The sequence below is a fragment of the Coregonus lavaretus genome, assembly GCF_964263955.1.
Source record: "Coregonus lavaretus genome assembly, chromosome: 1".
NCBI lineage: Eukaryota > Metazoa > Chordata > Actinopteri > Salmoniformes > Salmonidae > Coregonus > Coregonus lavaretus.
In genome coordinates, this window is record NC_139988.1 from 85,474,818 (window position 1) to 85,502,447 (window position 27,630).

Here is a 27,630-nt window from a genome sequence, read left to right on the forward strand (position 1 = left end):
TGGCATGGTGATTCAACAATAACTTTATTTAAAGAGTCCAAGAGACAATGACAAAAACAAAATCAAAGAAAAGGGAAACTTAAAATCCCAGTCAGAAAGAAGGGCCATTCAACAGAGAGACAGGTTGAAGTAGAGGACATCACAAACACAAAATGTGTTAAAGACACAAGAAAGAAAACAAATGCATAATCAGAAAAGAAATGTCACCCCTTCTGTGTGTACCTATTGGCAGATCCCTCTTTTCCTCTGTAGAGAAATTCACCATGATCTGCCTTCAGAAACACACATCCACCTTTCTCTCTCACACACACACTAACAAACCACAGCATTTGAGACAGGTGTTTAAAATGGAGGATTTAATTCTGTACAGGTTATATACGCAGATTATATATGTAAATATGAACTGAGGTGCTACAGCAGACAGTCCTTAGGGTGACAACTCAGACACAGCTGTATTTAGAGCACAGGTCGTGTTCAGCAAGGGACAACGTAGCAAAACATTCTGCTACGAAAAAGAAAACAAAAAACATATACTTCCTTGTTTCAAATAGTTTTCTCCAATTTCTGACTGACCTCAACAGAGAAGCGCCGCCAGTCACTCCCTCCCCCCACAGACAAGACAATACAGCCAGGAAGACACACAGGGAACAGGCATCAGTGTCAGAATGGTCTCTTATCCGATGCACACATTAGTAAAGACAACATGACACACACACACCTCCACCAAACCGTCTATACTGTGTGCCTGTGTGAGACAGTGGGACCGAACGCTGGTTGACCCTGTTCGGGTGTCAGAGGTGAAAATTCAAACCACTCGCCTGTCTGGATGATTCGATGCATAGACATTTATTGGGAGTTTAACCAATCACCACAGATTATCTCTATACACTCCTCCCTCTCTCCTATTGCCTTAGTGTTTCTAAAAGTCACAGAGGAGCACAATACACAGGAGAGGGAGCAAGGCCATGTCTGAGAGGGAGAGAGAATAAGACAAATAGAAAAATAACTCTAGAGATGGAAAAACAGCATTTATTTCATTTATTTATGTCTAGTTTATGTCATCTTCCTTAGCTCTACTGGGTCTGAATCGTACAAAAACAAAAAGTGTTTCTACCAGCGGGCCGGTGAGTACACCCACAACGGGCATCAGTGCTAGTGTTACAGACAGAACACCTAGTACAATCAACAGCAGTTATCTCCCTCTCACACACACACGTTCGCATATACTCACACACTCTCACACACACACACACACACACACACACACACACACACACACACAATCTACCTCCTCCGTTGGCCAGTGGATCAGCTCCTGTTGTTTTAGAGCTTGACATTTGGAATAGTTTAGAGTCGAATGATGACATGGAATCTGCCATGAGGCTGTGTATATGTCTCTGGCTTCTCGCTGACAGAGGGAGAGGGGTTCAGTTTATTAGGTCAATAAAAGATAAAGCGCCTGGGGGGGGACAGGGTTGAAGTGTCAGAGGTCAAGGGTCCTAGCTGAGCAGCTGGCGGATCTCCTTGTGCATGTGACACAGGAAGTCGACGTAGGAAGCTCCTCCGCTGACGCTCTTGTCCTCGCACAGGTAGTGTTTAAAGATTAGCTCCGCCTTGTCCTCCTGCTTCACCACCATCAACTAGAGACATGCAGAGAAAGACGTTAACACACCTTATACTCTAACTACAACACAGAGAAAGATAGAGATGGAAAGATACAGGAAGAACGAGGGAGAGAGAGAACGAGATTGGTAGTGAAGTCTGACCTTCATGTATCGTGATCGTTGTGATCTGAAGGAGTCGATGATCTCTCGGAGTCTCTGGGAGAACGGGTTGTCCAGCTCCGGCAGACTCGTCTGGAACACATCACATACATTTAGAAGATCAAAACACACACACACTTCGAGGCAAGAAAATTATTTGTATGAAGTTGAGGTCTCACCATGTTGGGGTCTATCTGGCTGAAGGTGGGCGTGCCGAATATGTTGCTGAGCAGCTCCTGCTGGGCATTGGCTCCCACCCACAGGAACAGGTGGAGCCCCGTCTCCAGGAGATAGACTCCGCCCTTTGACAGGCGCTCCTCCGAGTTACGCACTGCCATGGGCAACGACCCTCCATCCAACTTCACCTGGGATGAAAAGGGATTTGATTAAAATACGATTTAACATTGATGTAATATGTTCTTACATGTTTGCTCATGCCTTGTCATGCAAAATGAGGCTGATTGAAGTGAACTGAGCGAGAGAGAGAGTTGGAGAGCAGCGTGTGTCTCACCAGGGGAAGTAGGCGGGGATAGAAGAAGATGTGGCTCTCTGATACGTCCATACAGCTGAGCAGCTGTCTCAGGTAGGCTCTGTCGTCTAATGAGATGTCAGCTCCCGGTTGCAGCACGTCACTCTTCAACACGCAGTTCAAATAGACTGGCAGCAGTTTCATACACTCTGGTAGGATCAGCTACAGAAGGAGAAAGGACAGAGGGGAAGGGTGTGAGGCGTCACGTCCCACGTGCCCACTCAGATGTCCTGTTTACATATTCAGATGTTAAATTCATTACTAAACTTTGTTTTTAAGTTCTGTCAGCTGTATTTTGCAGAGGGGGCACACTGACTGGACCAGACAAAGAGTTAGGCCCTAATCTATGGATTTCACATTACTGGGCAGGGGCGCACTTGGGAGCCAGGTCCACCCACTGAGGAAATGTGGGAAAGCAATTAACTTTTTCTCCTGAATACAAAGTGTTATGTTTGGGGCAAATCCAATACATTACAGAGTACCACTCTCCATATTTTCAAGCATAGTGGTGGTTGCATCATGTTATGGGTATGCTTGTAATCGTTAAGGACTGGGGAGTTTTTCAGGATAAAAAGAAACGAAATGGAGCTAAACACAGGCAAAATCCTAGAGGAAACCTGGTTCAGTCCGCTTTCCACCAGACACTGGGAGATGAATTCAACTTCCAGCAGGACAGTAACCTAAAACGCAAGGCAAAATCCACACTGGAGTTACTTACCAAGAAGACAGTGAATGTTCCTGAGTGGCCGAGTTACAGTTTTAACTTAAATCTACTTGCAAATCTATGGCAAGACCTGAAAATGTGTTAGATTAATTTGTATTTTAAGAATAATGACTAAAGGATTTCACCCCAAATACAGTAAAAATGTGTAAACTGTGTTAGAATTATCAACCCACTAACAGAGGGGGCGGGACTAAACATTCCAGGGTGAAGGAGAAAGGTGGAAACTGTTTAAGAAAGCCTCCTAAAGGTGGGCGGAGCAAAGTGCCTTTGTGTGTCAAGGGGTATAAAACAGGAGGGTATGGGTTTTGGCGCCAGAGCTCTCCATGAATAAAAATACAGATCATTCTTGTTGGTTGTGGACCTTGAATCATTTATGATTAAAACCAGAGCCTTACAACATCTGGTAATGATTCAAGCTTAGGTTGAATTAGAGATAGAAATTCTCTTAACAAAATGGTTGTCTAGCAATGATCAACAACCAATTTGACAGAGCTTGAAGAATTTAGAAAATAATAAATGGGCAAATATTCAACAATCCAGGTGTGCAAAGCTCCTAGAGACTTACCCAGAAAGACTCACAGCTGTAATCGCTACCAAAGGTGCTTCTACAAAGTATTGACTCAGGGGTGTGAATACTTATGTAAATTAGATTTCTGTATTTCATTTTTCAATACATTTGCTAAAATGTCTAAAAACACGTTTTCACTTTGTCATTATGGGGTATTGTGTGTAGACAGGTGAGAAAAATGAATTTAATCAATTTTGAATTCAGGCTGTAACAACAAAATGTGGAATAAGTCAAGGGGCATGAATACTTTCTGAAGGTATTGTATGCTTAGATATTCAGAAAAATACTTGGTTTAAATGTAATCTGGCACCTTATGATATGTGCCTGTATTGATGATTAAGCTATAAAGGCACACGAGGCAGTGCTGTATCATGAATGCAGTCACAGGCAAATGGCGTTGTTCGGCGCAACGCCATAGCTTTACTGCTTTTAATGTTACCAACATTAAAATAACACATTTTCATTTTTCAATTTTCATTAAAACCTTATTTTGTTAAGTGAATTCATTCAATTTCATTCTTCCACCAGAAGATATAGTCTGTTGGTCATGTTGCTACAGATGCGACGCAGTCGTTAATTCCTTTTGCTTAGTTGCTATGCAAAAAGGTCTGGTTGTCCGTTCCAAACAAAATGGTTGCTATGCAGGCTGGATAACATTCTTGTCACTTGCTAGCTAGCTAGCCAACTTCAGCTAACTCAGTCACGTCAAACATTGAACCTGGAATTGACAGAACACTTGCTGCGTTTTATCTATTGACATTTACTTGGATACGTCCATGAAAATGACGTCGATGCGTGATTTTGACTGGCTCAGTAAAAGTTGTTTTGTCTGGGCACCCTTCACTCTATGTATGGTACTACAGAGATCAAAATTCTAAAGTGAAACATTGTTTTCAGACAGCGAGGCTTATATTAACCCCCGCTGTACCAAACTAAATGCTAGGCTAGAAGCAAGGGGAAATAATGTGAGAGTTGAGATGATTCGGACAGCAACATGAACATGATATTCTTATGGAGGCGCAGAGATCATTTTTAGATGGAACTGTTAGCAGCCATAGGTGTGTCTTTGATGGCCAATACAGAACGGCTTGGAACGCTGCTCATCCAATCAGCATCCAAGGATCCAAACAACCAGTTTTATAATGTGTGTTATGATCCCATGTACTGTGTTGTAATGTAGATTGCAGGAAAAAGCTGTTTCAGCTGTTGGAAAAATGCTACATTTTCCAGACTTCAGGACATGGGGCAACGCCATCCTCACGTACTTTGTGCCCCCTCTAAAATAATGGGTGCATGACGCCCCTGAGTGCGTGTGTGTGTGTAAGTTGTTGAGTGTGGGAGATGTGTGTATATGTATGTTGTGTGTGACTGACTGACGTAAGTGGCATAGTGTGTGGTGTTGGGGTGAGCATTTAGTGTGCGGGTGAGTGTGTGTATCATGCGTGTGTCACTGACCTGTCCAAGAGGGGAGCTGAGTGACTGACTGACCTGTCCGGCAGACGAGGGGCTGGCACAGTTCTTGCGGTAGCAGGCCAGAATCTGGGCACACTGGTTCACCATGGTGTCTCTCACAGTCTTGGTGGGGGTGTTCAATATGCTGCGGTACGCTACACACACAGAGAGAACCATTGGTTTCCATTTCCAGACATGAAGTTGGTTTAAATCTTACTTATCAGACTGCTATAACGCATCTGAAGTAGAATTGGTTGTTTGTTGAGTGGACCCTTGCTGTCCTTTATACATGCTTTCTCTTAGTAACGTAATCCAGAAACATAGTAAACCATTTCACTGACATAGAGGGGCACAGGGGGATAGATGGAGAGAGAGTGTGTGACACTTACCATACTTCGAGATGAAGTTGATGATGGTGTCCGTCTCACAGTTCCGGTAGAGGTCGGCGAGCTGGGAGCAGCAGTTGACCGCCATGTTGTGGACCCGCAGACGCCGCTGACCACTACAGCTGGTGTACAACACCGCACACTGCATGAGTGCGCCGGTGTCCTCGCTGAGCTTGTCATCATGGCGGAATTCCACAGTAACAGTCTTGTCACAGTCCAGTCCTGCCAGCTCGACGTCTGTTGTGTTACTCATGAAGAACGAGCCGAAGAAATCTGTCGCTCGGATACCTGGAGGAGAGAGGTAGGAGGTTATGACAGCACTCAAAACAAGACCATTTAAAACTAGGTGAAGCGTGTGTGTGAGAGAGAGAGAGAAACACCTACCTGTGCTCGTTCGGACCCTCATGACAGCGTCGAAGCCCATCGGCTTCTGAACGTCTCGCCGCAGATCATTCAGGAACTGCTCGCGGTCCGTCTCAGCCTGACACACACACAGACAGAGTGCGTGAAGGCAGGTAACAGGTGAAGGGTGGACGAGGTTAGGATGAGCGCTAGTGTGTGTATAAATGTGTGTCTCTCACCTGGAAGTAGGTGTATTTGTAGACGGAGCCCCCAGTGGAGACGGGCACCACGCCAAGCGTTGCCACGTCGACGTACTGGTTTGGGAACAGGAAGAGGTCCACACAGCAGCCCTGGGCTACACACTCCTTAGACAGGTTACTATAGAAACCAGACTGGGGCTGGAACAGAGACTGGGGGGAGGGGAGAGAGGGAGGGGCGTTGACAGAGTCATTGACTGCCCAACCAATACAAGAGAAAACACATTCTCTCAAATGGGGGTTCTTTATGCGTTTTAATTGCTACAATCAGTTTACCTTGTCCTTGTTAGTGTGTGTGTGTATGTGTGTGAGAGAGTGTACCTTCTCCTTGTCTGTTCCCACCAGTTTCTTGTCCTCTCTGTTCTTCAGTTTCCCAGGAGCCTCAGCGATGGGCAGACTGGAGTGGAACACAAACAGTTTCCCGGCACAGTCTGCAGCCTTCAATGCCTCCAGTCCTGCCTGGATGACTGGTCCAAACACCGTCTCAGTCTCCCTGGTGTCTTCAAACATCTCTGGAATCTGGTCTAGCAAACTGAAACACACAATGGGGTCTATGCAACATAAACAGTTGAGATGAACTGGACAGATGAAATATGAGGGCTCCACACTGCGACCGTTTGACTTGGCTGTGCGAGTTAAACCCATGATTTGGTCAATCAGTAAAGTACATTATCCTCATGATTCCTGTAATGAACGCTTATGCCCTGCAGCTGATACTGTGTTGGAGCAAGCTAAATCGCTCTCTCCTTTCCCGGGTGAAAAAAAATGATCTGGGAGGAAAAAAAAAAAATCGGATTGTATGACATTTAAAAATCAAATTGCTGGGAAAACACAGCTATCCTGTGTAATACTGTCGTCGCTGTTGAAGAGAAGAGGTTTCTCAGCTTTCTGTAAGTATAATTCATTTCTCAACTCTGATTACCGAGCTCAATAGCAACTATTTTACAACCCAGATATTTCATATATCTTTGAGATAGGCCTATGGAGCGGCCAAAATGCGCATCGGCATCACTGGGTCGTTTTTTTTGACATACAATGTACTTCTAGATTAACATATGGATACTAGCAGTGGGTATTATATTTACAGTTAGCGATCTAGCTCATGTGTTTTGGGTATCATATTTAGAGTTAGCTATCTAGCTCATGTGTTTTGGGTATTATATTTAGAGTTAGCGATCTAGCTCATGTGTTTTGGGTATTATATTTAGAGTTAGCGATCCAGCTCATGTGTTTTGGGTATTATATTTAGAGTTAGCGATCTAGCTCATGTGTTTTGGGTATCATATTTAGAGTTAGCGATCTAGTTCATGTGTTTTGGGTATTATATTTAGAGTTAGCGATCTAGCTCATGTGTTTTGGATATTATATTTAGAGTTAGCGATCTAGCTCATGTGTTTTGGGTATTATATTTAGAGTTAGCGATCTAGCTCATGTGTTTTGGGTATTATATTTAGAGTTAGCGATCCAGCTCATGTGTTTTGGGTATTATATTTAGAGTTAGCGATCTAGCTCATGTGTTTTGGGTATCATATTTAGAGTTAGCGATCTAGCTCATGTGTTTTGGGTATTATATTTAGAGTTAGCGATCTAGCTCATGTGTTTTGGGTATTATATTTAGAGTTAGCGATCTAGCTCATGTGTTTTGGGTATTATATTTAGAGTTAGCGATCTAGCTCATGTGTTTTGGGTATTATATTTAGAGTTAGCGATCCAGCTCATGTGTTTTGGGTATTATATTTAGAGTTAGCGATCTAGCTCATGTGTTTTGGGTATTATATTTAGAGTTAGCGATCTAGCTCATGTGTTTGGAGTTTCCACTTACTCAGGTGGTGAATTAGCCCCCCAAAAAGCAGCCCATGATATTAGTACACATAAAGATGTAGGCAAATTCATCTCCATTGAACTCTATATTAACAGTAAAATATAGAAATAGCTTATTGTCAACCTGAAATTCATGACAATCACTGGATTAGGTTGCGCATAAAAAGATTTTCAATCACAACATGGTAGATTAAACAACTTATTTCTTGAATACCATCTCAGTAGTCTATTACACGTCTTAATTAAAGCACTGAATGACTAAGATTATTACTTTATTGGGAATATTTAAGATGAACAAAAGTTCATATTCAGTTAAAGAGTAATTAACATTGCTTAACATAATTATACACAGGATTTCCAGTGTTCTATTTGGGACACATTTGTGTAGGGGTTGATGGTCACTAGACTTGATATGGAATGTTACGGATTGTTCTCATATCCGATTGTTATTGTATTCTGTGACACGGTGTGATTCTGTAGCAGCTGATGTGACTTCCGACAAGCCTCTCAGGCTAGTGTTTACAGAACATTGGTGCTGTGACATTAGAATATAATGGCCTGCTCATGTGTTTCTTACTAAAGACTGTTGTGTCAAGACTGGAGTTTGTCATGGTCTAATTAATTATTCTGATCCTTTTCTCAAGAGGATGGCCATGCAGTCTCCAGATGGTACCTTTAATGCATCAGATGAATTTGACCAGATCAGTGAGACCCCAACACTCTAACCAGCTGAAGATAAGGCATCCACTACCGCTCTGTCCCTCACAACTACTAGCCTGAACCAAGCAACCTGTGTACAGCATCTGAGCTATAGACCGCCCTTCTCGCAGGAGTGCTGCATGTATCCTGAGACTTAGCACATGGTGCAGGCATGCCGAGATCTTATCTAAACTTCTCTCACGTTGCTGGTGCCTGGGAAAAAACAGACAATGCAGAATGGTCAGCAAAGGATGGTTGCGGCAGCTCAGGTTGTCGGGTAGGGAAATCAGACTTTCCCTAGACATTGATATTGGGACATCGGAAGGGCCACTGACAGTTTCATTTGTGCTGTTGGAAGTTGAATTGAAGAGATGCTTGGTTGAGTGCCGGGTGGGAGGAGTCAAGCTGGAGTCTACACTGTGAAAAGCTGTAGTAATCTTAAACTTGACAATGCATTGAGATACTGATTGGTCATTCGCATGGCACTTTGATGGGGTATGTAGAACATAGATATAGATATAGAATGAATAGAATGGGCTGCCAAGTCCACCCATTATGCCATCATTGACTTGAATGGGGACGTCTGTTCTATTCATTCTATTTCTGTGATGTCAAATTAGCAAAACAGGGGACTAATGGAAATACTTAACTGAATATTAACTTTATTCATCTTAAGAGTAATTAACACAATGTTTAGCATATTTACACTACATTTCGGAAAGTATTCAAACACCTTGACCTTTTCCACATTTTGTTACGTTACGGCCTTATTCCAAAATTGATTAAATTGTTTTTTCCTCTCATCAATCTACACACAATACCCCATAATGACAAAGCAAAAACAGGTTTTTATAAATTTTTGCACATTTATAATAAATAAATAACTGAAATATCACATTTACATAAGTATTCAGACCTTTTACTCAGTACTTTGTTGAAGCACCTTTGATAGCGATTACAGCCTAGAGTCTTGGGTATGACGCTACAAGCTTGGCACACCTGTATTTGGGGAGTTTATCCCATTCTTCTCTGCAGATCCTCTCAAACGCTTTCAGGTTGGATGAGGAGCGTCGCTGCACAGCTATTTTCAGGTCTCTCCAGAGATGTTTGATTGGGTTCAAGTCCGGGCTCTGGCTGGGCCACTCAAGGACATTCAGAGACTTGTCCCGATGTCACTCCTGCGTTGTCTTGGCTGTGTGCTTAAGGTCGTTGTCCTGTTGGAAGGTGAACCTTAGCCCCAGTCTGAGGTCCTGAGCAGGTTTTCATTAAGGATCTCTCTGTACTTTGCTCTGTTCATATTTCCCTCGATCCTGATTAGTCTCCGAGTCCCTACCGCTGAAAAACATCCCCACAGCATGATGCTGCCACCACCATGCTTCACCGTAGGGATGGTGCCAGATTTCCTCCCGACGTGACGCTTGGCAATCAGGCCAATCTACCATAAAGGCCTGATCGGTGGAGTGCTGCAGAGATTGTTGTCCTTCTGGAAGGTTCTCCCATCTCCACAGAGGACCTCTGGAGCTCTGTCAAGAGTGACCATCGGGTTCTTGGTCTCCTCCCTGACCAAGGCCCTTCTCCCCCGATTGCTCAGTTTGGCCGGGCGGCCAGCTCTAGGAAGAGTCTTGGTGGTTTCAAACTTCTTCCATTTAAGAATGATGGAGGCCACTGTGTTCTTGGGGACCTTCAATGCTGCAGAAATGTTTTGGTACCCTTCCCCAGATCTGTGCCTCGACACAATCCTGTCTCTGCACTCTACGGACAATTCCTTCGACGTCATGGCTTGGTTTTTACTCTGGTGGACTCCAATCAAGTTATAGAAACATCTCAAAGATGATCAATGGAAACAGGATGCACCTGAGCTCAATTTCGAGTCTCATAGCAAAAGGGTCTGAATACTTATGTAAATACGGTATTTACATTTTTTTGTTAACACATTTGCTAACATTTCTAAAAACCTGTTTTCGCTTTGTCATTATGGGGTATTGTGTGTAGATTGATAAGGATTTTTTTTTTCATTTTAGAATATAACTGTAACGTAACAAAATGTGGCGAGAGTCTGAATACTTTCCGAATGCACTGTATTTTCATATTTATATTGACAATGTTATACAGTAGTTGCCATATTATTTTTGTTAAAAGTGTTATTTCTCCTTTTCAATTTGACACTCTTGAAAACGAGATGGTGCATCTCAAGACATTTCATCCTGCAAAATGTCAAATAAATACACATGACTTCCCGTGTTCTATATGGTACACATTTGTGTATGGGTTGACGGTCACTAGAACTTGATACTGAATGTTATGGTTTGTTCCCAGATCTGTTGATAGTGATTGACGCCAGACTGGAGGTACCAAGGACAGAGGACACTGATTGTTATTGTATTCTGTGACATGGTGTGATTCTGTAGCAGCTGATGTGACTTCCGACAAGCCTCTCAGGCTGGTGTTTACAGAACATTGGTGCTGTGACATTAGAATATAAAAGGCCTGCTTAGAGAAGGTGAGTTAGACATTTTCTCTGCTTCTGTTCTGGAGGCGTCTCCCTGTTGCAACTTGTATTAGACCAGATTGAGTTTGACTGACTGCGCTTCTCTTTTACTCACTTTGAATATCCCTATGATATTTGTTTTTAAAAATCTATTACGTGATAGCGCAATTTTTTTTTGCTGTGACCAAATCATGAGCTGGTGCTACCAACTGAAAATGTTAGTCTGGAGCTCTGGTGTATATGCATGTGTGTGTGTGTGTGTGTGTGTGTGTGTGTATATACCTCTCGATGACCATCCGGCTGTCGTTGACGTTGACCAGGAAGCCATCGAGCAGAGGGAGGAACATGTCACTGACGTCACTGACCACCATCATCTGGGGCTGGGCCAGGCTGGACTTGACGTTGTAGAAATGCAACACCTTGTTGTAGGTCACAAAACCCACACGCACCACCGAGTCAGCCTCTGGATTCTCCCTAGAGATGGAGCGGGGGAACACAGAGAAAATGTTAATTAGCTGGTGTGTGTGTGTGTGTTTACATGGGTGAATAGTGTGTGTGTGTGTCTGTCTGTACCTGGGCAGGTAGTCCAGTAGAGTTTTGAGTTCCTGACAGACGATGTTGACCATGCCACTCTTCACGGCGTTGTAAGACACATCGATGAAAAAGACGAACGCTGGGGGCTGGGGGAGCTTATTGTTCTGAGAGAGTGACAAGTATTTAGACTAGACATATTGAGCATATTACATCATGAGAATCTCTGGTATGTGCCAAGCTTGGTCCTCGTCTGGCTCTTTGAGAAAATCTTCTGGTCCAAATAGAGCAATGCTACAGGCCTCCAGTCTCTCATAAAAACACAGTAGTCACCTACCTTACAGTAGTCGACAGTGGCCACAAACTCGTAGCTGCCCAGCGAGAGCTCTGGCCGGTCGTAGCAGTCCACCCTCTTCCCTGTGTGGTCCAGATGTTGAAAGTAGTGGGGAGGCACTGTGGATGGATATAGATAGAGAGTGTTATAACCCACAATAACCACACAGTAGCACAATATCTTCCTGCACACACACCCTCTGTGACGCAGCTGCAGAAGCCACACTGGAAGCGGCGTCCGCCCTCGATGAACTGCATGTAGGGACACATGTAGGCCTTACAGCGGTTACAGCGGATAGGACCGGCCTCCCCATGGTCCACGATGTACGGCAGGGTCTGAGAGACAGACAGAGGGTTGTTAAGACTTATAGCCTAGTTCAAGCTCATAGAAAGTTTAACACGAGAGAGAGAGAGTGTGATGAGAAGACCAGACCAGAGGAGATAGCGGTGTGGTATGTGTGTCTCACCTCGTCGGGGGGCAGCACGGCTAGAGGTTTGATTACAGCGGCCAGGGGGACCTGGGACTGTTTGGCCATGTCGGCCGTGCAGGGCATGTTGTAGGCCGTACAGCGGATGAACCGCGGGCTGGCGTTGCCCTGGTCTTTCACCTGGAAGTTGGTGGTGACCAGGGGCGGAGTCTGACCTTTGACCCCCGTGGTGAACGGCTCGCTGCTCTTGTTGGCCCGGTCGTCCTCAATCACCTGGATCTGAAATACAGAGAGAAAGCGAGTTTTACAGACACACTAATGTGAATATGACAGAGCATAGAAAACACATGCAGGGAGAGAGTAAAATTAAATTTAAAAAGAAAAACAGTGATGCCATCCCATAATAGGGCTGCACAATTAATATTGACATGTGCAATATCCATATCACATACAATAATTTGAAACGCCTCTCTCCCTCTACTCAGGCGCTGTCAACAGATTGTTCAAAAAAAGAACGATGCGGATTCTTAATATAAAATACACTACCAGTCAAAAGTTTGGACACACCTACTCATTCAAGGGTTTTTCTTTATTTTTACATTGTAGAATAATAGTGAAGACATCAAAACTATGAAATAACACATATGGAATCATGTACTAACCAAAAAAGTGTTAAACAAATCAAAATATATTTTATATTTGAGATTCTTCAAATAGCCACCCTTTGCCTTGATGACAGCTTTGCACACTCTTGGCATTCTCTCAACCAGCTTCATGAGGTAGTCACCTGGAATGCATTTCAATTAACAGGTGTGCCTTCTTAAAAGTTCAATTTTGTGGAATTTATTTCCTTCTTAATGTGTTTGAGCCAATCAGTTGTGTTGTGACAAGGTAGGGGGGGTATACAGAAGATAGCCCTATTAGGTAAAATACCAAGTCCATATTATGGCAAGAAGAGCTAAAATAAGCAAAGAGAAACAACAGTCCATCATTACTTTAAGACATGAAGTTCAGTCAATACGGAACATTTCAAGAACTTAGAAAGTTTCTTCAAGTGCAGTCGCAAAAAAACATCAGGCGCTATGATGAAACTGGCTCTCATGAGGACCGCCACAGGAATGGAAGACCCAGAGTTACCCAGAGTTCATTAGAGTTACAAGCCTCAGAAATTACAGCCCAAAAAAATGCTTCACACAGTTCAAGTAACAGACACATCTCAACATCAACTGTTCGGAGGGGACTGTGTGAATCAGGCCTTCATGGTCGAATTGCTGCAAAGACACCACTACTAAAAGGACACCAATAAGAAGAAGAGACCTGCTTGGGCCAAGAAACACGAGCAATGGACATTAGACCGGTGGAAATCTGTCCTTTGGTCTGGAGTACAAATTTGAGATTTTTGGTTCAAACCGCTGTGTCTTTGTGAGACGCGGTGTGGGTGAACGGATGATCTCTGCATGTGTAGTTCCCACCGTAAAGCATGGAGGAGGTGGTGTTATGGTGTGGGGGTGCTTTGCTGGTGACACTGTCTGTGATGTATTTAGAATTCAAGGCATACTTAACAAGCATGGCTACCACAGCATTCTGCAGCGATACGCCATCCCATCTGGTTTGGGCTTAGTGGAACTATAATTTGTTTTTCAACAGGACAATGACCCAACACACCTCCAGGCTGTGTAAGGGCTATTTCACCAAGAAGGAGAGTAATGGAGTGTTGCGTCAGATGACCTGGCCTCCACAATCCCCCGACCTCAACCCAATTGAGATGGTTTTGGATGAGTTGGACTGCAGAGTGAAGGAAAAGCAGCCAACAAGTGCTCAGCATATGTGAGAACTCCTTCAAGACTGTTGGAAATGCATTCCAGGTGAAGCTGGTTGAGAGAATGCCAAGAGTGTGCAAAGTTGTCATCAAGGCAAAGGGTGGCTATTTGAAGAATCTCAAATATAATATATGTTGATTTGTTTAACACTTTTTTGGTTACTACATGATTCCATATGTGTTATTTCATAGTTTTGATGTCTTCACTATTTTTCTACAATGTAAAACATTTTAAAAATAAAGAAAAACCCTTGAATGAGTAGGTGTGTCCAAACTTTTGACTGGTACTGTATATTTCTATGATTCCAATAGTTCCAGTGTTTTGATGTCTATCGCAATATTTGGTTAAAAAAATCTCGATTCGATTTTTTGCCCATATCGTGCAGCCCTAAATCCCATAATACTAACGCAATGTCACAGCAACCATGGCAACACTGTAGAGTACAGTGCACAACACACCAAAACCACTAGAGAGGGCGTAACACTCAAATGTAGAATGATCGTGGACGAACTTCACAACGCAAGGAATTGTGGGTGAGTCGTGAGCGAGATACTGCAGGCTGGCATGCGAGGAGGAGGGGAGAGGGTATCAGCACAGTGAGCATGGTCTACCCCCGGAGACAAAGGTGGGCTCCAGAGGGTCAGGGCAGTGATTCCTCTGGAAGAATGTGTAGCAGTGGGGGCAAAAGGTCACGGATGGGGGGGGATTTCTATGTATGACTGAGAAGCTCACTTTTTTTAATCGACATTCTACTCCAAAATGGATGAAAACAGGGTGCCGTTTTACAAGTTATGATACAATTGACCCGTGTTACATTTTGCCCCATTCTCCCCTATGCATTCACAGCGAATTGAGGAGAGGTAACGTGCTTAACCATGTCGCTGCTAAAAACTCTGGGTATAAAAATTGGTGCAGTTCGCGCATATTTAGGAGTTGAGAAATAAATCAAGTAGGAATGGAGAGCTGGGAACGTCATCATTTTAATAAAGCCATTAAAACAGCTGTTTTCCCCACGATTGTAAGAATTGTTGTGCATTTACTGCTTGTCCGAATGCATGTTTAAATCCCTATGGCACTTCAATGCGCCTTTCGAGAGGAATATTTCTCTCGCATAGAACACACAAGCAAACTAGGTAAACAGATCAAATATTCTACTACGGGGTTGTCGGATTTTTGTCTATTGGATCTCGTTTTGTTTGCAGAGGGAAAGTCAAATGTGGACTGTTCTAGCATCTTCAAAGTATGCCTCGGCAGAAATATTTTTTCAAGTTCCATCTTTTTGGGCCGTGGTGGCAAAGATTTTGCCGTTGCGCAGCGCCATAGCTAAAAGACTGCAGCGGAAACACTGGTCAGGGGGTTAGGGTTCAAAGGTACGGGTGTAGCAGTTAGTCCGACGGAGACGACACAGAAGATTGCTGGGCTGGGGTCAGGGATTAGGGCATCGGGTGTAGACAGGGGGATGATTAGTTAAGGGGTATATCAAAGTAGTTAGGGTGTAGGGGTTAGGGTATTGTAGACAGGGGGATAATGGTTTTCGGGGTTAGGGCATAGACAGGAGGATAATGGGTTAAGGGGTATGGGATAGGGGTTAGGGCATAGGGGTTAGGGTGTAGACAGGAGGATAATGGTTTACGGCAGGACTGCCCAACCGTTTTCTTGGAGAGCTACCGTCCTGTAGGTTTTTGCTCCAACCCTAATCTAGCACACCTGATTCTAATAATTAGTAGGTTGATAAGATGAATCAGGTTAGTAACACCTGGGGGTAGCTCTCCAGGAACAGGGTTGGGCACCCCTGGTTTACGGGGTTGGGCATAGGGGTTAGGAGGTAAACAGGAGACTTACTGGACTGGGGACAGCATCTGGGTCTATTCTATGTCTGGATTTCTGCACAGCCGGCAGCTCAGACGCTTGCTTTACATTCACAACAGAGTTTTGTCCAGCAAATCATTAAATTAAACAAACCAAAAGAAAAACAGGGGACAGAGAGACAAGAAGATGAAAATAACTCTGTAGCAGGACTATCAACTCCCTGACTGATTGTCCAGACTGTGATTGGTTATAGATTAGTCAGTGATCAGAGAGAAGGCAAGCAGATGCACATGCTCAACTTGGATTGGGTTACACTGTTAGACTGACATGCACACACACACACACACACACACACACACACACACACACACACACAGTTTTGTATTGCTATCCTTGTAGGGACCAAATAATTGATTTACCATCCCATTATCCCTAACTCTAAATCTAACCCTAATTGTAACCTGAACTCTAAAATAGCATTTTTCCTTGTGGGGACCGGTTATCACTTGTCCGAAATGTCCTTGTTTTACTATCCTTGTGAGGACTTCTGGTCCCCACACACGGTACAATATCTAACATCATTATCACCAATACACTATACATCAAAGGACTTACCACGATTAGGGTGTGTGTGTGTGTCTTACCGGGCTGGGGATGGAGTCAGGGTCCAGTCTCTTCTGTGCGGGTGCAGGGGCAGGGCCTGCTCCGTAGTTCTGTTGCCCGGGATACTGCGGACCTGCATAGCCAGTCTGGGGGCCTACGGGCTGCCCAAACGCACCTAGGGAGCAAAATATTTATCGATTATAAACTCTACTGGGTGGGCTTATGTTTATTAGCTAGCAAACGGTTTTCACATCCACTCTTGCCAAAAGCAAGCCAGCGGTCTACTGGAAGTTGTACAGGGGTTTGAAAGTGGTGCACTCACCATTCTGCTGGGGTGGGTATCCTCCCTGCATGCCAGGCTGAGGAGGCTGCTGCATGGGGGGCTGCTGTATGGGGCCGGGGGGAAGGTGGTTGGCCTGCTGCTGGGACATGGAGGGAGGTGGCATGGGGCCTTGAGGAGGGGGGCCAGAGTGGAAGGGAGGGGGCCCGGGTTGGGACGGGGGCTGGGGGGCAGGGTACTGGGCAGGGGGTGCAAAGGTAGGTGGGAAAGGACCAGGTTGGGAGGAGGGAGGGTGGCCTCTGGGGGGGAAGGAGTGCTGGATGGGAGGAGGGGGGCCAGAGTATGAGGCCCGGGATACTGGAGGAGGGGCAGAGTTGGGGAAGGGTTGCTGAGCAGGGGGAGGGGGGCCAGGTGGGAAGGACTGCTGTTGAGAGACTGCAGGGGCCCGAGGTTGGCTGGAAGGGGGAGGGCCCGAGTATGGAGAGGAGGAGGGGAAGGGTTGTTGGTGAGAGGGAGGAGGCCCACCATAGTAAGGCTGGGGGGCTGCAGGCTCACTGGGAGGGGGAGGCTGGGAGGGGGAGCCAGACACTGGGGGAGGAGCTTGTGTATAGGAGGGAGGTGCTGCAGCGGAGAAGGCAGCACTGATTGGAGGCTGGGAGCTGGGAGGCGGAGCTGGTGAAAGAGCGAGAACAGAACATTCAGCAAGAATCGGTAACTAGAGTTGTGTTTAGTAGGTGCAAAGTTCGGCACGAAATTCATCAATTGATTAATATTTATTATTTCTTACCATATCCTGGCCCAGCAGAGGTAAGGGGGCCTGAACCGATCTGCATCCCTGACATCTGATTGGTCACCTGTTGCATAGGGGGCTGCACCCCGTACTGCTGGGGGTAGGAGGGTTGTGGCCCAGACAAGTTCATAGCGCCTTGGCTATACAGCTGAGACACTGGAGGCCTGGACACATACACACAAACAACTCAGTACACATACACACACCTTTCTTCGTAGACCACACATATAACCATCTGGACACACACACATATAACTATCTGGACACACACACACACACATATAACTATCTGGACACACACACACACACACACACACACACACACACCCCTATCTGGACACACACACACTCACAACTATCTGGACACACACACACTCACAACTATCTGGACACACACACACTCACAACTATCTGGACACACACACACACACACACACACACACACACACACACAACTATCTGGACACACACACACAACTATCTGGACACACACACACACACACTCACACCTATCTGGACACACACACACACAACTATCTGGACACACACACACACAACTATCTGGACACACACACACAACTATCTGGACACACACACACAACTATCTGGACACACAACTATCTGGACACACAACTATCTGGACACACAACTATCTGGACACACAACTATCTGGACACACAACTATCTGGACACACAACTATCTGGACACACAACTATCTGGACACACAACTATCTGGACACACACACACTCACACAACTATCTGGACACACACACACACACACTCACACAACTATCTGGACACACACACTCACACAGCTATCTGGACACACACAACCGTTGTCTACTGAATACTATTCATGTGTGTTGTCTGACCTGTGAGCTGGCTGAGCCATAGAGTGATCCATAGACGGGGGTCCATTCTGAATGTCTCCCTGGGCATACTGGGAGTAGGCCTGGGGAGTGGAGACAGGAGGGGGGACAGAGGTAGGGGGGGCCCTGGCAGATCCTGAGTGAGAGGGAGGAAGGGAGGCAGAGAGGGAGGCTGTTAGGCACCTGCCTGCAATGACGACAGGTTTGAAACACAGCGGATGCATTCTGAAAGTTGTGTCATCCACTATGATGAATGTTATGTCATCAACACAAGAACATTAAAGGTAGGATTACTTCCAGCCAGAAAAACCCACATAGCTTCACCAGTTGGTAAAGTTAAAGTCATCCTAAGGTAAGGTCGGGCGGTATACCGTATGCGGAGGTATTTTGAATGCTTTGAAGGTAATGTCATGTCGTGTGAGAAAGCTACATCTTAGATTTGGAACTTTAAGTGGTTCATGAGAACCATTGTTCTCTGTAGAAGGAATAGAGAGAAAGCAGTTACCCAAGTCAAGAGGAGAGGACAGGGCAGAGACTGGGTTAGCTGCCACAGCCTTCGAGGGAAAGCTGGCATATGTACAGTAACCTGAAAGACAAGAAGAGAGGAAGATACTGTGTACTGAGACAGGAAGAGAAATGCAGAAAGCCGGGGGAGGAGGAACACATGCACGCATAGCTTGCTCACGCATTCACACTGCTCCAATCAAATACATCCAAACAGGTTTAGTTACATTTCTCTCTCTCACACACACACACACACACACACACACGCAGGAAAGGCAAAGAGTAAACTTTGCGATGGGCACAGAGACAATCTCTACCTTGCAGAAGGCAAGCCAGCTTGTGGGAGGAGGAACAGAAACAGACAGTCCCTTGCAAGAGGGAAGAAGCGAACCAGAGGGATAGGGTTAGGGAAAGAGGGACAGACTTACCTTGTGGTGGAGCCCCAGGCTGGTAGGCTGTAGCGGGGCCGTTGTAGGGTCCGTAGGGGCCAGGGTAGCTCCCTCCCAGGGGAGCGTAGTTGGGCTGGCCGTAGCCCGGCTGGGGTTGGCCGTAGGGAGACGCCATGGGAGGCTGCTGGTTCACATTCATCCTCAGTTCATACCTAGAGCTGGGAGAGGTTAACATGCATTTAGCTCCCGAGGCAGGGTTTGATTTATCCATCAACTTCACTACCCTAACAATACTAGACTGGGCTAACAATGTGAATCTTTTGAAGTTCCAGGGGTAGGGCTCTACAGTGCCACCATTTTACTCGCATATGCACCAAAATATTTAGCTGTGCGACTTGGAATTTTTATCCAGTGAGCCAAGAGAAATGAAGGATTCTAGCTTTATTACCTCAAATATTTTCATTGTGCTCCTGAATTTCTCTGTGTGCTCCTACATTTTTCAACTTAGGTGCACGTGCTCCTTGCAAAAAGAGGTCAGCGTTGAGCCCCGAGGGGCTGCCCTGCTTCGTTAGGGTAGGAATCCCTGTAGTTGGAAGTGAGCCCTTGCTATTGGAGCTGAGATAAGTAGGAGTCAAGGTGAAAAGAGTGTGCTCAGGTTGATGTAGTACCCACTAAGGTTCCCCTACCAGTCTGGGTTCCCCTGGTTCTAGAGAGTATATATGCCCACTCTGCACAACCAGGCCAGCCCCTGTGTAATGGAGTCAGTACTGTGCTGCAGCATCTCAATAGCCTCCTGGTCTCGCTCTCCATCGACACTGATGTAGACGATCTGGACAGCTGCGAGAGAAATCCAAGAGACCATCCACCATATTTATTTTGCCTATCATTTGTTGTTTGATCAGTGCAGAGTAGAGAAAAGCACTAGAGTTTTGAGATGCAGCCCAGGTCTTGTTTAGCAACATACCCAGTCCAAAACCTAGTCAATGTGCTGAACGGCTTGTAGCTACAGTAACATGAGATGATATAGCCTGTGGACAGCTACACAGACATACACTACCAGGCAAAAGTTTGGACACACTTACTCATTCAAAGGTTTTTCTTTATTTTTACTCAAATATAAAATATATTTTGATTTGTTTAACACTTTTTTAGTTACTACATGATTCCATATATGTTATTTCATAGTTTTGATGTCTTCACTATTATTCTACAATGTAGAAAATGTTAAAAATAAAGAAAAACCCTTGAATGAGTACGTGTCAACTTTTGACTGGTACTATATGTCTATAATAGCTGAGTCACATTCCCTGTGACAATCAGAAAAACACCTATATCAGCTCTGTACACCGTTTGTCTGGACCACGCCTTCACAATACACCTTAGTACACACTGTACGCTCATGGGAATTGGCCTATATGGATAGGGCTAAATTGAAATGTTTCTTACAGAAGAAATATGGAAAGCAAATGCATAACCATGGTAGCAAATAAAAAGTAAATTAGACTTAAAATGAGGACACACCAGTTAACCTGACAAGACTGGATCCAAACATTACACTGTTGATTTTGTGCATTTTACATTTACTGTACTTTTTGCTACATTTGTTGATAACGAAATCTGAAAACTCTGGATACATTCAGTAACATAACATTATTCCTGGAAAATTGGGGGAAGGTGCAACATAGGACAAAAAAATGACAAGGGTTTGAGTGAGAGGTCTAAATGGTGTTTCCAAGTGGCCACACACACACACCTCTCCAAAGTGTGCACAGATTCCAAGTAATTTCAATGCACTTTTATGACTAAAAAAATAATCTTCAACTATAAGGTGCTTTTTTGCGCTCTCCTAGCTGTGCCATTGAGGAACCAGACCAAGCACACTTGTAGTTGTTTTGTTTGGAACATCGCGCATCCCATCTTTACACAATTACTGTTGTTTACACAATCCAAAAACGGTCCATTATAATGTCATCCTTGTAATTTACAGCATATCCCTCACCCAGACAACAAAACATGTGCAAACGTTGCCCAGTTAGCGGGAGGGAGGGGGCAACTTCTTGTCGCGTGTGGTGCTCATGTTCAGATAGATTTTAGACAAAACCCATACAGAGCTGTGAAGCGGAGACCGTGAGCTCTCACGTTATGTACTATAGCATATTACTGTCCTTCCAATGTAGGTGTTTATCAGTATCCAAATCTGCCATTTTCAACCCGGATACAGGTACGAGCGTAAAAATCATCCTACTACAGGCCTGACATGGTATTCTGAGTTTGCCAAACAGGAGAATGTCGTTTCCCCACTTCCATTTTTTTAAACACACCTAACAGACCTGACCTCATTTCTATTTGTGCGCCACCAATACAACCCTAGCTATACAACACAAGTAGGATCAATCTCTGCTCAATCAACAGACCTCGTTGAACAACAATGCTCAATCAAACGTCATGTGCTAGGCTGACAGGCTGCCATATAATGGATAGCCTGTAGTTCCAGAGTTAGTCTATGCTAGTGTCCTGTCCTCTGAACACCAAAAGTAGGCCTAGCTACACCACCCACTTGTCAACAAGACAGATAGCAAACTAGTAGCTGAAAGTAAATTCACCATAGCTGGCTATTGAGCATTCATTCACTTACAACATGTCTTTCTTAAAGGTTAAACGAGCAGGTTAAAGGCACCAACATATTCTGACAAGACCTGACCATGATATTTAAATAATTGATGATAACTCATTGACTAGCTAGCTAGCCTCATCGGAATTCGCTAGCTACTACCGTTACTAGGTTACCTTGGCTGGCTTGTTAGCTGGTGTACCAATATTATCGTATGACAAACACGGGTTCATCCAACGCAGCTCTTTAAATAATTCAAAGTAGCAGTTGCCACTGCTAGAAATACAATACCGTTGGATCCGTGTATCTATTAACGTTACAGGCCTGTTGAATGACCCATCTTCGCCGTAGAGGCGTTAGCAAAAAACTGTCGAACGTGCAGTAGCTAGCTAACGTTACGACTGGCTATCTAATTAGCTAGCTAAATCTGTTTAGCAACTGATTCTCGTTCAAAATGCTTAGATTACTTGATCAATACAGCCCACGAGAGTATATTGAAAACTTCAAAAGGACAAGGCAGGAGAGGTTTTGGGGGTTTTAGGTGAACTGGCTAGCCAGGCAAGATTAGCTAGCGCGGTTAGTTAGCTAACCTAAGCAACCAATGTGTCGCATTTGACCTAGCTAGCTAAATTATTATTAATGGTCCTGACAGGCAGCGAAACAATCATATTTCAGTTTCTATACACTGCGTCTTCAGTCGAAACTTAAAGGTACTAACCTTCCTATCAGCTAGTTGAGAGTGTGGGCCTAATTTAAACACTGTGTTGAATCATGAAAAGAAGAATCAGCTGTGGTTATCCTGCTGGTTATGTAGCTAGTTAAATTAGTATGTAGTTAGCAGAACCAGTATCTGTGCGTTGGACCTCTGGCTAAAACGCCCAGAAAGCTCCGATTCAAACTCCCATTCGCCATCTCTACAAGCTTTATTATGTCAAAATACGTTTGTTGATCAGCAAATACGGAGTTTCGCTGAGCAACTATTTTAATTAAAGCCCGGTACGGCTGGTATGTACTTCCAAAAAAGGTCCAACGTTAAATAAAAATGTACAAACAACTGAAAATGATTTTTTTGGTTTGTACATTTTTATTTACACTTTTTTTTAAAAGTACATACCGGCCGTAACGGGAGTAAATTACGATAGTATTTTGACATTATAATGCTTACAGAACTGTTGAATGGGAGTTTGAATCAGAGCTTTCTGGGCGTTAGAGAGATCTCTAACGTACAGGTTCAGTAGCTAGCTAGAACTACCACGGAATCCTAATCCTGTTTTCTTTCAAGGAATGTCACACACTGCACCACGGTACAACTCGACAACCCACCTCCAACTGGGTAAAATAACAAGTTAGCCAAGCAGACGGTTATTCCCTGTTCAGAGCCGGTTCCGAAGGCCGCTGGACGTCAAACACTTCACAGCGATGTCGTCCCGGGATTGATGTTTCACTAATCCCTTCTCTGGTTTCTCTCCAAGCGGACATTCGCACCGGAAGCGTCGTAGCTGTCTGCCACGTCCACATCCGGACAGGTGCTGGTTTGTGAATTATATGACGCTACATTCATGACAAAGTGGGAATTTACCACCATAGAGTTAGCTAGAGGACTATAGATGGATGAAACTCGTTTTGGCGTAGACATTGCCATTGAGGGATTCACCATTTTAAAGTAGCGAACTGGGTGGGCCTTTCTATGGGTGAAGGAAGGATCATATGATTCCATCTGGGTCATCAGGAGGGATCAGCCAATACATTTTACTTGTGAGCAAACATACCATAACTATAAGTGGCAGTAAAACGCCATCCTTGGCTTTATACCTGTTCAAACAACACTCTAGATAGCAGTATGCACCCTTTCAGTTTGTTGTGCCTGCTTACTCCTCAGCTTGTCATTCCTCCCCTATGTAGATCCAACACCAGCACCAATCCAGATCCCGGGATCCATTACCAGTCCCAGCACCAGACGAGGAATGGAGGAGGGGACAGACCAGACCTTCACTCGGAGCGAGCAGACCACAGGGTAGTACTACCATTGACCTCTGGGTCTAGGGTTCCCTTGCGTGTCTGATTGGTCCTCAGGTTGTCTTTCCTCCCCTCCACAGACCCATATCCTGACCCAGAACCTGCAGCAGCCCCAGTTCGCTGTTCCTGTTTTTTTTTCCAGACCCCAGCACCAGCACCAACCCCTGGTCTCCAGTCCCGGCCCCAGCACCAGCACCATCACGATTCCCAGTTTCCAGCCCAGCCCAGCCCAGCCCAGACCCCACCCCTTCCCCACCTCCAATAAAAGGACACAGACAGACTGGCAGCCACTCCGCCAGACCATCCACTCAAGCAAAAACATCAAAACTCAAACAAGCAAAATCTACTCTCCAATGAACACTATCAAATGAAGACAGACGGCTAGTAATAGTTTGAATTTTGGTTAGAAGTTTTTTCCTTTCTTTTGTAATGAGGCTTTTTTTATTTTCATGTAATAACTGATTGATTTATTGACTCAACATTTATTGAATTGATTGAATATCTTGTTTTAAACTTTTAAACTTGAATGCCATTTGAATTATGTATGACTTATGCGTAACCAAATAAAATTACCTTTAATGGTTGAGTGTTTAGCCATGTTGTTTTGATCTGTTTGCCCTGTAGTCACTGCCAGTTTAACTTTCAACTTTCAACTTTTAATGTCACATGCACAAGTACAGTGAAATACCTTTCTTGCAAGCTCTAACCCCAACAATGCAGTAATCAATAACAATGTAATATTACAATTTACAAGGTAGAATAAAAACACACAATATTTAGAAATAAGAAGAACATGATAAAGTCTGTAAGCATGCTATATACAGGGTCAGTTGTTCCAGTACTGTATTTACAATGTGCAGGGATACTGGATCGATAGAGGTAAATATGTACAGGGTAAGGTGACTAGGCATCATGATATATGATAAACAGAATAGCAGCAGCGTATATGATGATTGGGTGTGCGTGTGTGTAGAGTCAGTATAAATGTATGTGCATATTATGTGTGTGTGAGCAAATTATGGAGTGTTTGTATGTGTGTTGGAGTGTCAGTGTGCGTAAGTGTGTAGGGCCCTGTGAGCGTTCATAGAGAATAAAATAAAATGCGAGGGTCAACTCAGATAGTCTGTGCAGCCATTTTGTTAGCTATATAGTTAAATATTTAGCAGTCTTATGGCATGGGGATAGAATCTGTTCAGGAGCCTGTTGGTGTCAGACTTAATGTACCGGTACCGCTTGCCATGCGGAAACAGACAGAACAGTCTATGGCTTGGGTAGTTGGAGTCTTGAATGATTTTCCGGGCTTTCCTTTCACACCGCCTGATATGGAGGTCCTGGATGGCAGGAAGCTCGGTCCCAATGATCTACTGGGCTATCCGCACCACCCTCTGTAGCGCCATGCAATCGAGGGCGGTGATATTGCCATACCAAGCAGTGATGCAGCCAGTCAAGATGCTTTCAGTGGTACAGCTGTATAACTTTTTGAGGATCTGAGTGTGTGGACCATTTAAAGTTTTTAGTGATTTGGACACCGAGGAATTTGAAGCTCTCGACCTGCTCTACCTCAGCCTTGTTGATGTGGATGGGGGTGTGCTCGCCCCCCTGTTTTCCTGTAGTCCACGATCAGCTCCTTAGTCTTAATGACATAGAGGGAGTAGTTGTTGTTCCGGCCCCACACTGGCAGATCACTGACCTCCTCCCTGTAGGCTGTCTCATCGTCGCCGGTGATCAAACCTACCACCGTTGTGTCGTCAGAAAACTTGATGAGGGTGCTGGAGTCATGCGTGGCCACGCAGTCGTGGGTAAACAGGGAGTACAGGAGGGGACTAAGCATGCACCCCTGTGGGGCCCCCGTATTGAGGATCAGCGTGCTGGAGGTGTTGTTGCCTACCCTCACCCCTTAGGGTCGGCCCGTCAGGAAGTCCAGGATCCAGTTGCAGAGGGCCTCTACAAGTGCAAGTAATATGAAAAGTATTATTGATTGGTATGCTGTAATATATAATTACATATTCACTGTGAGCAATTGCTGTAATTTTATTACAATACAATTTAACAATGTTTGTTTTGCTGTATATTTACTTCAGTATTCAGTAAATAATGGCATATTGTGGACACATTTTGTGGGAGGGAAAATAATTGCTGGCTTATTACCATATTTTGAGGCGTGCCTTGTAAGTGTCTATATTTGTGGCACCCGTTAGTGAGAATGCTGTACCAATTGTCACACCCTGGCTCTGGGGACTCTAATATGTTGAGCCAGGGTGTGTAGAGTCTATGTGTTTTTGTTCTATGTCGTATTTCTAGTATTGTGTTTCTATGTTGGCCAGTGTGGTTCTCAATCAGAGGCAACGAGTATCAGCTGTTGCTTGTTGTCTCTGATTGGGAACCAGATTTAAGCAGCCAGTTTTCCCACAGTGTTTGTGGGATCTTGTTCCGTGTGGTTTGTGTTAGACCGTGGACATCACGTTATCGTTTGTTGTTTTGTTCGTGCGTTCATTAAATAAATATTATATGTTTGCATTCCACGCTGCGCCTTGGTCCTCCTCCTTCGACGATCGTGACAGAAGATCCCACCAAACCAGGACCAAGCAGCGTGTCCAGGAGCAGGCAGCATGGACATGGGAGGAGATATTGGACGGGAAAGGGTCCTGGACTTGAGAGGAGATCCAGGCCGGGATGGATCGGCGTCAATGGGAAGAGACGGTGGAGGCGCGCCGTAGAGAGGAGCAACGGCGCCAACAGTGCCGTCGTCAGACAGGCGTGAGGCAACCCCAATAAATGTTTAGGGGGGGGCACACGGCATGGATGACGGGGCAGCAGGAGGCAGCTACAGGGCGTATCAGGAGAATAGGAGAGGAGGCCACCAGGTTAAGGGGGCTATTGGTCCAGAGGGAGCAGGAGTTAGTGGTTCAGAGGGAGGAGCTACTGGAGGCGATGAGAGAGTAGAGGCACGGCAAGAGGAACTGTGTAGGCAGCTGAGGGAGAGGAGGGTTATGAAGAAACCCAGTCCCGCTCCTCACACCAAGCAAGTGGTGTGTGTCACCAGTCCGGTCCGGCCCGTTCCTGCTCCCCGCACTAAGTTAGTGGTGCGTGTTCCCAGTCCGGCCCGACCTGTTCCTGCTCCCCGCACCAAGCCAATGGTGCGCGTCGCCAGCCCGGCCCGGCCTGTTCCTGCTCCCCGCACCAAGCCAATGGTGTGCGTCGCCAGCCCGGCCCGGCCTGTTCCTGCTCCCCGCACCAAGCCAATGGTGCGCGTCGCCAGCCCGGCCCGGCCTGTTCCTGCTCCCCGCACCAAGCCAATGGTGCGCGTCGTCAGCCCGGCCCGGCCTGTTCCTGCTCCCCGCACCAAGCCAATGGTGCGCGTCGCCGGCCCGGCCCGGCCTGTTCCTGCTCCCCGCACCAAGCCAGGGGTGCGCGTCGTCAGCCCAGTCAGGCCCGTTCCTGCTCCCCGCACCAAGCCAGGGGTGCGCATCGTCAGCCCGGTCCGGCCCGTTCCTGCTCCACGCACCAAGCCAGGGGTGCGAGTCGTCAGCCCGGTCCGGCCCGTTCCTGCTCCACGCACCAAGCCAGGGGTGTGCGTCGTCAGTCCGGCACAACCCGTGCCTGGGTCACCGGTGCC

The 27,630-nt window shown here is 45.4% G+C and overlaps 1 protein-coding gene across 2 annotated transcripts; it reads right to left on the bottom strand.

Annotated features, from left to right (window-relative positions):
- On the bottom strand, positions 1-23,488 carry LOC311144284 (protein transport protein Sec24C-like). 2 transcript variants are annotated; one of them, XM_084180299.1, is made up of 20 exons: positions 23,322-23,488; positions 19,427-19,605; positions 18,498-18,630; positions 17,621-17,787; positions 16,876-17,505; positions 16,595-16,728; positions 12,361-12,600; positions 12,091-12,229; positions 11,898-12,013; positions 11,603-11,727; positions 11,312-11,503; positions 6,343-6,553; positions 6,004-6,174; positions 5,807-5,903; positions 5,426-5,710; positions 5,073-5,191; positions 2,275-2,454; positions 1,943-2,128; positions 1,767-1,856; positions 1-1,640 (listed from the first exon to the last, which is right to left on the bottom strand). In XM_084180299.1, exons 2-20 carry the CDS (start codon positions 19,584-19,586, stop codon positions 1,500-1,502), a joined length of 3,516 nt encoding a protein of 1,171 aa, XP_084036425.1. In that variant the 5' UTR covers positions 19,587-19,605; positions 23,322-23,488; the 3' UTR covers positions 1-1,499. The 2 variants fall into 2 exon arrangements, with proteins under 2 accessions (XP_084036425.1, XP_084036424.1); XM_084180298.1 differs by having other exon boundaries at positions 5,040-5,191.
- Positions 23,489-27,630: the final 4,142 nt, after the last annotated feature.

Bases quoted from the DNA above. Each gene is read 5' to 3' on its own strand.
- LOC311144284 (XM_084180298.1), bottom strand. From the start codon at position 19,586: ATGAATGTGAACCAGCAGCCTCCCATGGCGTCTCCCTACGGCCAACCC. The intron at 6,554-11,311 runs GTATATACACAC...TGTGTGTTTCAG, and splicing joins AGCCGGATGGTCATCGAGAG to TTTGCTAGACCAGATTCCAG. The intron at 2,455-5,039 runs GTCAGTGACACA...CTCCTTCTGTAG, and splicing joins TCAGCTCCCCTCTTGGACAG to CTGATCCTACCAGAGTGTAT.